Consider the following 10814-nt stretch of genomic DNA (forward strand, 5'->3'; position numbering starts at 1 on the left):
AGCTAGGATTATAGCATTAATAATCCCGGCGGCCCATTCTAACTAATGGAGAGCAGGCTACCTCGCAATAGTGAAGAACGAAGATGGCGGTAATTCACTATTAGGACATGCCAACTTGGTCAGGCGTGTCCTACCTTATACTTACAATGCACCCTGCCCGTGGGCCTACCATAGGGGTGACTAACATGAAGTCAAGGGAAGGTTGGAGGGGCTGGCAAGTAGGTATACTTGCGCAGCCGGCGTGACAGTACCAGACTGTACGTGGGTCTCGCAATGACTGACCCGTAGACATTCTTTTACGAGGCCGCTCCTGTGGATGGCACAACACGTGCTGCAAGCCCACGAGCGGCATTTGTATTTACAAGCCCCGGCACTCCTGGTGCACTAGACTAGGGACTGACAGTAAACCAAATAAGCCAAACATGGATACAATAGATACATCAATTTAACATCGGGAGCACTTGCGCTATGGCACTGATCAGCAGTGACACAGCGCCCAAAGCATATACCAGCAAAACATCGTAAAACAGTGGAGGCAAACAGAAAAAAATGGAGGAGAGACTCAAGCCAATGATGTCAGGTCTAACACTTACCTGTCTTAAGTTGAGACCCCAGTGCTGGGCCTAGGAGCCCAGTACTGGATTACACAAGTAACGAGAACGTACTTTACCTGTAACCTGAATTTTCTCCCATTGGATAACATTGCTAAATTTTCACTGAAAAGTTTTTAAGTGTGAACTTTTAAAATAACTTTTTATTCTTTAAAAATCATTGCAATAACTAAAGCGTTTTTACTAAACTGTTTTCAGCTTAGACCCCAGGCCTGAATCTAGGATTCAGTCCTGGAATTACAAAAGTAATCGATAAAGTAATCAGCTGCATTTATGTAGAAAACCCCCTTGAGCTCAATGTTAAATTGTGTTTAGAATTGTATTGCCTACTGCAACCATTGTACCTATTGTGTTTACAAAGTTTTTTGCCTCTTTGCAAAGTAATTACATGAGAGTACTCATATCGAGAAAAGTATATTTTGATACCTGTTGGCTCTAAAAATAAAACAATTATATCTTTGGATATAAAAACAATTGGCCTAAAGTTCAGTTCTTGAGTGTGTGAAACCTTTTGCTGACTGAGTGTGTTCAACAAATGCTTTTCATTGTCCTCTGATACTGCCTTACTGCTCGACCAAGCTATCACTTTAGAGATTAAGGTCAGACCTGACTTTAACCTCTGTTATACCTCTGGGGATTGTGGACTCTATACACACTGTACCTTACTTTGGAGCAGTACATATAGAGCCACTTTCTCACAAAGGGAAAGCAGCAATGTGTGGAAAACAACTCTGAAACCACCGAGTTTAAATTGAGAATAAAATTGATCACCTCTTCAAGATGAATCAAGTTAATTTCTAGAGGCAAGTGCTCCACTCATTCACAGGTCGCCTCCAAACTTCAATTTACAGTGTTCACTTGGGCAGAGGCATGATGAATTACAAGATCTCAAGTTCCTCTTCAAGCACTATTATATGAGTCGATTTAATAAATAAAGGCGGTTTTCCATGAATCCCTTGTGCAAGTCACATACAACCTTGGTCCTGCTCCTCTGCTGTACAGTAAGCAAACACAGGTCCATTAGTCAGGGGAGATGGGCTCAACCTTTCTGGGGATGAGATACCTTCTGGACTCTAAAGTTTAATTTGACAATCCATTGAATAGAAATGTTGGGAGTCCAACATAGATTATATTATTTTATTACATTATCTTAGTCCAACATTGAATGCCAGGGTTACAGCCCAATCATCAATGAGATGATTGGGCTATAACCCTAACAAAGAACATCCACAAGTATTTTAGAGTCTTTTTCAGGGGAAGTGAATGGGTTTGTAATGGATAAGAAGACATTGTCAAACGAAGCAGTCAGTATAATTTTGCTTGTCTATTCCATAAGGGCTTTGGTATTTTTGATGGGTGCTTCAAGTGATTCTCATGTGATATGAAGCATGGTAGATAAAGGACAGCCTTGTATATCGTGCAGTAGGAAGAATGGTGTAGATAAACCCTAATGACTTTCCTTCCAATTCGAGTAGAGTGACACGATCTTGTTTCTTAAACTCTTACAACCGAGCAAATATTATCAATCTCATTGTATTGAAAACATGTTGAAATTGAGTGAGAGGAGGCAACAATGATGGCCTGCCCTCAACCCCTCGGTTACTTCATGAACTTTTATTCAGTTTTAACAGGTTATTTTGGGAGACCATCTGCCTTGTCCTAGAGGAGCACTGACATCCTGATGAAGGAAAATCAGTCAGCTAAGATGGTCTTTGTCTCTGCACCATTCTAAACCCAGTCTTCTTTAAATGTACCTTCCATATTGGAATATAATGCGATGTCCTGAAAGGGAGCAAATAAGTGAGGTTTTCTAATACAGTAAACTGTTGGATAGAATTGTACTTGTAGCCTTACAGGGCCTGTTTCCTTCCGTTATTGTGTGGTTTGGTATTATTTAATTTTCGCTAATCAATAACTGTAACAGAATCTGGTCCTTGGCGAAGAGACAACTCAGTGGATATAGCACTACCACAATTAAGTTCATAGGGGAAGGATGCTAAATCTTCGTACTAGCCTTTGTTGGATGTCAGGTTCTGTTCATCTCTGGCAGTGCCCAAAACTCAAATCCTTACTCTTCTAAGTACACCACAAGTAGTAGGTAGGATAGCGAGTAGAGACATTAATCCTGGTAGCGAGTGCTATAGAAATAAAGGCAGTGGAATTAGTAGATGTAGCATTAGCAGATAAATGTAGCAGTTTAAAGATGTATTAACAGTTGCAGAATAAATATAAAAGGATCTATGAGACAACTATAATTGATGGTGCGTCATAAGCGTCACATTGTAAGATTTCATAGAATGAGTAAAATATTTAAGACTGTCTTCTAATTCAAAAGTGTAAGCACTTGATTGTGTAGCCTGCTTTATATTATTTAAACTATATCAATAGCTTTGCTGCTGGTCAATAGCCTATGATTTCTGTCTGCTGATGCTATGGCTCATCTTCGCAGCCGGCTAATAGACTTTAGTCTTTGTTTAAGAATAGATGGAATATACTCTCTCATCACTGAAAATGGAGTGGTGTACCAGACCTTCTGCGACATGACCACTAATGGAGGTGGCTGGACCTTGGTGGGCAGCGTGCATGAAAACAACATGGCTGGAAAATGTACTGTGGGGGATCGCTGGAGTAGCCAGCAGGGCAACGACCCTAAAAACCCAGACGGTGATCGCAGCTGGGTGAACTATGCCACCTTTGGGGCCCCTGAAGGAGCAACCAGTGATGACTACAAGGTAAATTAGTTGTGGACTTCTTTTGCATTGAGTTGGGGGAAAGTCAGTGGTTTATGAGAGTAAATTTAAATTCGAATAGATCATCTTGGGCAAAACTACGAATCATTTGAGTGTTTCGGTCAATGTATTCCTTTGATGCAAAAAATTATCTATGGAACCGATCATCATTCAGTAAGAAAGACCAACACTTAACACAAAGTCTACAAAGTTCACTGAGGATATATAACTCTCAATGTTGCAACACGGATATTTTAACCACTAATGAGGGAATAATAAAAAGGGAACAAAAGTTGATGTCAAGGAACAGAGTGGCAGTGTATATGGCAAAGGGAAATGCCAGGCCCTATATGCTGTGCCAAACACCAAGAAATGACCAGATGATGGTTGCCGCTCAATCTAATAATAAGCTGGGTAGAGATCATAGATTCAGGACCATTCCACTATCCCCATTGTTGTAGAATTTACAATTGTATTCAGCATGGGATGATTATAAACCCATATGTTTGAATTCATCTTCCTAAGTCAACACATATGATGGCTGAGCCATCGAGTTTGAAGACCATGGATAGCAGTGGTGACCACATTGATGCTTGGCAGATTCAATATCATCTACAAATAGGTTACTTTCAGGTATATTTCTTACTTTTTGTTCTATAAGGTAGCTCCCAAATTTACTTCACTTTTCTGAACAAGCCTTTGACCTTCTCCAACTCCTCTGAAAGCAAACAGTGATGTACAACTCATCCGCATCCTGAAATAATTGTTATTGCTTAGCAACAGTATATGTTCTGGTGCATCCTGGCCCAGTTTAATTGGAATTTAATTAGAATTGCAAGGACTGGTGTTCCACTCCCAAGCTGGGTATTCTCTTTCTTGATAAAGATACCTTTCCACAAATACTTCAGGTTGCTGAACTCTATCCTTTCTTGAAAGTATACAATAATTACTACAGGTGAATCCATCAGTAGTCACTTATATAGTAGTCTAAACTATTTCACAATACCCTTCAAACCAAATGTTTAAGTACTGTGGGTAGAAATTACATAAAATGTATCAAGTCAGCAAGAACTGTGACATTAAGCAATGCTTTCAGAGTTCCGCATAATTCCTTCATCTTAGTCACACTATATGGTGAAGAATTATGCTGGATAAACAATGTTATACAAAAAAAGAAGCATCATTCCACAATGTTGTCTGTATCATCTCAGCACCAATTATTTCAAGCCCTGTCCTCTAGAGACCCTCCAATTGTTAATGGAATTGTAGGGCATCATAGCACTTTGAGGTTACCATGAATGAACAGTACCACAATGTGTTTGGAGGGGAGTGATGGTATGAACTTTGATACACGTGAGAGAAGGTCTCTGTATGTAAGTGGGTGGCTTTATTTGAGATTCAAATCAAAGACCTGCCATAATGGACCAACACAGCAGAGGACAAAAGACTGAAGCTGTGCTTTATGATCTTTATTGGATTAGTTGACTGGACAACTTCATTACCACTATATCTCCATGTTCACCTGCTGAAAAAATGGAAGTTATACGTTTTGTTTTGTTTTGTGGTCATGAATTAATTCTATCAGTGTTCATTGACAAGCATAGAACATTTGAAAAGCTTCATTCTTAATGTATTGAGCAGGGAATGTTTTCTTTTTTAACTAGAACCCTGGATATTATGATATCCATGCCAAGAATTTGGCAATCTGGCACGTACCAAACGAGACTCCAATGCATGACTGGAGGAATGCATCAATACTGCGATACCACACGGAGACTGGATTCTTGGCATCAGAAGGTGGCAATCTCATGACCCTTTACAAGGTAATAGGCGTCATTTAACACGGCATTTGAATTAACTCTAGATAACTACCTATATCTTTCTGCAAACTCTCCAAGTTATTTAAAGACCTGTGCGCTTATTCGTTTAGAAATATCCATTAGAATACAACGGTGGAAGCTGCCCAAAAGACAATGGCCCAGCAATTCCTATTGTCTACGACTTTGGCAATACTGAGAGCACCACAAAACTTTATCCACCAAATGCTGCAGGTAAGTGTTTGCTGGTTAAGTGACGCTTCCCTCAATTTACCAAGCTAGCCACTAGGACTGATCTCTTCATCACCACAGGCAATGCATTTTAAAAAGTTAATCATTTGATATATGAAATTGCTTTAAATATTAGACATGCAACGTTGTGTCTATTAGGATTCAGATGTCAGACTTTGACCCTCTTCATAAATATGTATACTAAGATCTACATTTTAAAGCCTATATTATAAGTTCTATGGCACGATGTGCTTATGTTTTGGGAAATAAAAAATGTATTGCTGTATACATTCACAAAAATCTGATATGGAGGTTAGTATTACAAAAACATAAAAGATCAATATTATATTATCTATTGTGTACTGCTGTCTTTTTCCTAAAACAAAGAAATTATGTCAAACTGGAAGTTTAACCGAGCACAATATAACAGCAACATACCTGAATACCATAATTTGGGAGGTCTATCTAACAAGCTCATAAATACCCATCTGCTTTGAGTAGGTTTCTCCATCTCATGAGAAAAGTACAGGTACTAAATTTGAGAAAATAATTGGCAGAGACGGTGGCCCAGGTTTAGTAAAGACTTGCATTGTCCTACCTTGACACAAATCATCGCAAGGCAATACAAGTCCTCATCTGAGATTTACTCAGCTACACAAAGCCCTTTGCATGTCTGTGTTGTTTATTAAATACAAAGTAACCCAAGCCAGTGCACTGTGCTGCATTGTGCTAGCTTCCATCTAGGAGGCGTTCACTAGGTAGAGATTTGGTGTCCAACGCATGGAGTTTGATGCATTCCCAGATTTACAAAGATTTGTAACCCTCGGAATATGTTCAAATGATAAACCTTCGCCAGTGAGGTGTAAAGAGGAGAACTGTCTTTATTTTACTTTGCTATTTCTTCTTTCCATGTGTGCTACATTTTGCCACCCATGTAGAAATAGGAAAACACCATTAAGGATTATTTTTATGCAGGAAGGTGTCCCTTTCTGCACAAAACCTGCTGCGTTGCATGAAAAAATAGAAAATATGCCTCTGTATGTGCTTGGGAAGAGGGTGTAGCTGATCATGTATTTTCTTACTTTTATCCTCTCACACTGCATCAAATTTAGTAATTGTCTCTGTATTGACCACAGCAGCCTATTATTTTTATTGGATTTCTTTCTAAGCAGCTACACAGTTAATTTTGTAGGCTTTCCAGGCCAGTTTTCCCATAGTTTTAGGCTATACCACAATATATTGAATTGATTCTACTGTTACGCCCTAACTACGATGTCAGGCGGACTTATCAGGTCTCAGTGCCAGGACCAACCGACCTCTGGTCGGTGGTCCCGACCGCCTAATTAGGATGCGACCGAACACTGTTCAGTCGCATTCCCACATTTCCCTATGGGAGCATGTCTCATGCTCCCATAGGGACATGGAAGGTGCTGTTAATCGCTGCAACCCGTGGCAGCCCCTCGCACGTAAGGGGTCCCTACTGGGGCCCCTAGACACGCTTTCCGACATGGTTTCCATGTTGGACTAGCTGGCATGGAAACTATGCATTGTAATCCCAAGGGTGGAAAGGCCCACTCCTTGGGATTACAAGCTGTTTCCGACTGGCCAACAGGTTCCTTGAGCCCATTGGAATCCAGCCAGAATGAGAGGCTGATCTCACTTGTGACCGGCCGATACATAATCAGCCGGTCAGACGTGAAACCAAATGTCGGAGGCCTTATGACCGCCATCGTAATGAGGCCCCAAGTTTAAATAATTTTTACCACTTGCTGAGATGTCATTCATTCAGATAATTTAATTCCAACTTCTAGTCGCTGGGAAGGCTTTATTCCAAGGTTAGATCCCATCATCATCCGCTTCTTCATCATACTCTTCATAGAGTTCCCAACTTGCTAAGACATGCTTCTGAAAGAATTTGTCATCTATTCCATTACTCATAGGTTGGGACAAGGTTTTGGAATCTACAACATACTGTTAATTTGCACGCTTTACTCATCTGTCTATTAACCCAGTATGTATTGAATTTATATTCTGGTGCAGTAGTTAGCTTGAAAGTGAAGTCTTTCCTAAACATGACCAAGTGTGATAAAAAAACAAAGACACACCACTAGAACACTACAAAACACTACAAAACACCAATACAAATAACATAATACATGGTAATGGGCAAAGGGGAAAAAATGGCTGAAGAGTTCAGAGGTCAAGGTGGGCCAGGGCCAGGGCACAGCTGCAGAACAGGGTGCAAGCTTCCACTTTTCATAATAGTTTCTTGAAGAGAAATTGAAAGTGCACATGTTGAGCACGCGTGTGAATATATTGTAAGTAATGCAGCATGTGCTTTCAGAGTACCAGCATTCTCCTGTCTAACCACATTGTTCTCTATTATTTCAACAGTGGAAATTGTTGCGGGCTTTGTTGGGTTCCGCGCGTTTAACAACGAGAAGGCGGTATTTGCCCTCTGCTCTGGAGTCAAAGCAATTGGCTGTAGCTCTGAGACTGTACGTACTGGAGGGAATGTATTTCGGTTAAGTAATCCAAACCTACTCATGGGGAATCAATGTCATCAAAGTTCTAACCTCACAAAAGTTTCAATAATTCTTTGTTCAGATTGTTTTGGAAATTCAAGTGAATTATTCTGCTCATTTCGTCAGCATGACTTAATTGAATAGAAAATCCCACAGTTTGAAATGGACCATGTATACACCTGAAACCTATATATTGGGTTACGGGACATGTGGCCTAAAGGGAGTTCAGTAAAGATTGGGGGTAACAAGCAGATGCTCAGGGACGGTCGGCCTATGCATTATTATTTTTAATTTGACAAACTTTCACCCCAAAGAAATATGAAAACCTAGAAAAATGAGGTAGCAAAGCTTGTCTGTTCTACTTAGTTAGTTACAAAGAGACTGCATTTTATGTTAACCCAGGAAGGTAATGTCACCTACTACAGTGAACTATTTTTCTATGTTGCAGGGTAATGTCTGATAAAATAACTTGTGATGAATTTACGTGCTGGGTTTGAATCATTAAATAGCTAATAGGGTTAATTTCGCTGCTACTTATAATGCATATATTACAAATGTGTATTTAATGTAAGAGCACAGATGGATAAGGCTTCTTGTGTAGAGGTCTTTATTTGACCTGCAGGCCACATGTTACAGTCAGGCATCCACTGCAAAGACCTGCATGTAACTAGCAAGGGATCATTTTAGATCTTTGCTGGTTTTAACTCAATCATTTGTTGGGAAGAAAGCTGTGACAGAAGTCAACTAAGGTTTCTGTAACTGAAGGGTGTGTGGGAGGGAGACAGGAGAAGAGGTGGGGACAGAGAAGACCATAGAGTGGAGCAATGCTTGGATTGGAGAGTGACTTGAGAGAAGGGATGACCCAGGGGTCTGAAGTCAGTATGGTTGTTGTGAGGAGATGATTGGTGTGTGTTTAAGTCAGTTACCAAGAAGATTCAATGCTGTGGCAAAAGGAAGGCACTAGACTTTGAGAGGGGCTTCTTAATTTGCTGATTCCAACAAGAGAGGCCCAGAAGGGGACTGAAATCCAGTTTTAGCCTCACAATGTATGGTGAAAATCTCTCAAGTGCTTTAGAGTTAATGAACAACTTTATTGATAGTAAAATCAATAGTTTGATGAAGGCCCATGTGGTGTTTTCAGGAGTTTTAGTCTAGTGAGGAAGTTGCTGATTGTGGATCTTAATGACTAGAGATGTGAAAAAACTGTGTGAGTTTGGGCCAACTGCTTTCTTTCTGTGTTCCCCAGTAAGCATTATATGAATACTGGATATTTAATGATGTGACAACTCCATGTGATTTACTTTAATTTAGTTCTGAAAACCATTTCTGACTCTCCTTTTTCTTTTTGCAGTTTTGCATTGGCAGTGGAGGGTATGTTCCCGAAGGTGATCCAAGGCAGTGCGGGGACTTTTCCGCCTTCGACTGGGATGGCTATGGAACTCACGTGCGCTGGAGCGCCAGCAAGGAGATGACGGAGGCAGCCGTACTGATGTTTTACCGCTGATTCGGACCAACGAGGAAAAAATAAATATTTTCCATGTATTGACCAAGTCTTGTGTGCGATAGTATTATTATTTTATCTGGTCAGCTTATCACAAATGGGTATTTAATGGTGTTTTGTTTCTACCAAGATTTATCAGTTAATCCCATAAAAAAAGAGTTGGAGAATCTACTTTCAATCCTACGTACAAAATATAGATTCTCATTTGCTCTTTCTAGGTTCTTGCTGGATTCTTGAATCCTTTGACAAGCCTGCCAAGGCCGGACATAGAACACCCCTCCTGGTGATCACACACCGGACCCTAGTTATGGGGAAAGTGAACTTGAGCTCTTCAAAGCAAACAACATCCTTGCATGTCACATCTGTCCTACAAAGAGTAGAGGAGCAGTGGGTGGCCATCAGGATCTCGCACGTTGGAGAGTTGACATAGAAAGGTAGAGGAAGCCGGCATCAGACAAGCCTAAGAATATTTTTTAAAGGCTGTGATTTTGGGTCATAAAAAGGATAAATAATTGTTTCATTTACCATTAGATTACTGAGACTGTCAAGAAGCCACAAGGCACGTCAGATTTAAAGAAGTTGCCAAAATGGTGGCCTGTCAACATGTTTCCTCCAGCAGGCTCCTCCGGGCTAGCCAAGAATCTGGGGATTAAGATCGATAATGGCCTGACGTTGAGATCACAGATCCTGGGCCTAACGGGTACATGCTTTGGCCTCCTCAGGATGCTCCGCAAGTTTCTTCCTCTGCTCCCAGAAGATCATAGGAAGATCACGGTTCAGGCCTTAATTGGCTCGAGACTGAACTATTCCAATGTCCTCTATCTCGGCCTGCCGGAGTATCTCCTGCAACGGCTGCAGGTGGTCCAGAATTCGGCAGCACGGGCCATTTTTGGCCTCCACGGGCGAGTTAGAACCTCTGGCCTCCTGCAGTCACTTCATTGGCTGCCTATCCGGAAGCGGATAGTTTTTAAGGCCTTGACCCTGGCCCATAAGGCTCTTCACGCTTCTGGAGCGAAAAATCTCCAAAAGAGGCTAGCCTTCTACTGTCCTGTCCGTTCCCTAAGATCCGAGTCTCTGTTCCTTGCCATGGTCCCTCGAGTAAAAAGGGCACGCATTGGGGGCCGGTCTTTCAGGTTGTTGGCGCCACAGCTCTGGAACACTCTGCCCGTGGCACTGCGCAGTACCTCCAATCTGTTGGCTTTCAGGAAGGGCCTTAAAACTTGGCTTTTTACTCTTTAGATACGTTCTCTTCTTTTGATTTCTGGTCCTTTTATCTCCCTTGTTATGTTTTCTGCTACAGGTTTACAATAAAGTGCCGGGACACTCCTTGGAGTAGCCGTGCGCTATAAAAGACCAATATAATATAACATAATATAAAATAACATAACAAAATATTTTCC

General features: G+C 40.9%; 1 protein-coding gene across 1 annotated transcript in view; it reads left to right on the top strand.

Annotated features, from left to right (window-relative positions):
- LOC147677758 (intelectin-1-like) overlaps window positions 1-9463 on the top strand; it is an 83440-nt gene extending 73977 nt beyond the window's left edge. Inside the window, exons 4-8 of the mRNA XM_086946498.1 lie at window positions 3096-3343; window positions 5005-5163; window positions 5271-5391; window positions 7783-7886; window positions 9265-9463. Coding sequence (XP_086802624.1) covers window positions 3096-3343; window positions 5005-5163; window positions 5271-5391; window positions 7783-7886; window positions 9265-9417 — 785 coding nt within the window. The 3' untranslated portion in view covers window positions 9418-9463. The remainder of the gene's footprint in view (window positions 1-3095; window positions 3344-5004; window positions 5164-5270; window positions 5392-7782; window positions 7887-9264) is intronic.
- Window positions 9464-10814: the final 1351 nt, after the last annotated feature.

This window comes from Lissotriton vulgaris, chromosome 12 (genome assembly GCF_964263255.1).
Source record: "Lissotriton vulgaris chromosome 12, aLisVul1.2, whole genome shotgun sequence".
Taxonomy (NCBI): Eukaryota; Metazoa; Chordata; class Amphibia; order Caudata; family Salamandridae; genus Lissotriton; species Lissotriton vulgaris.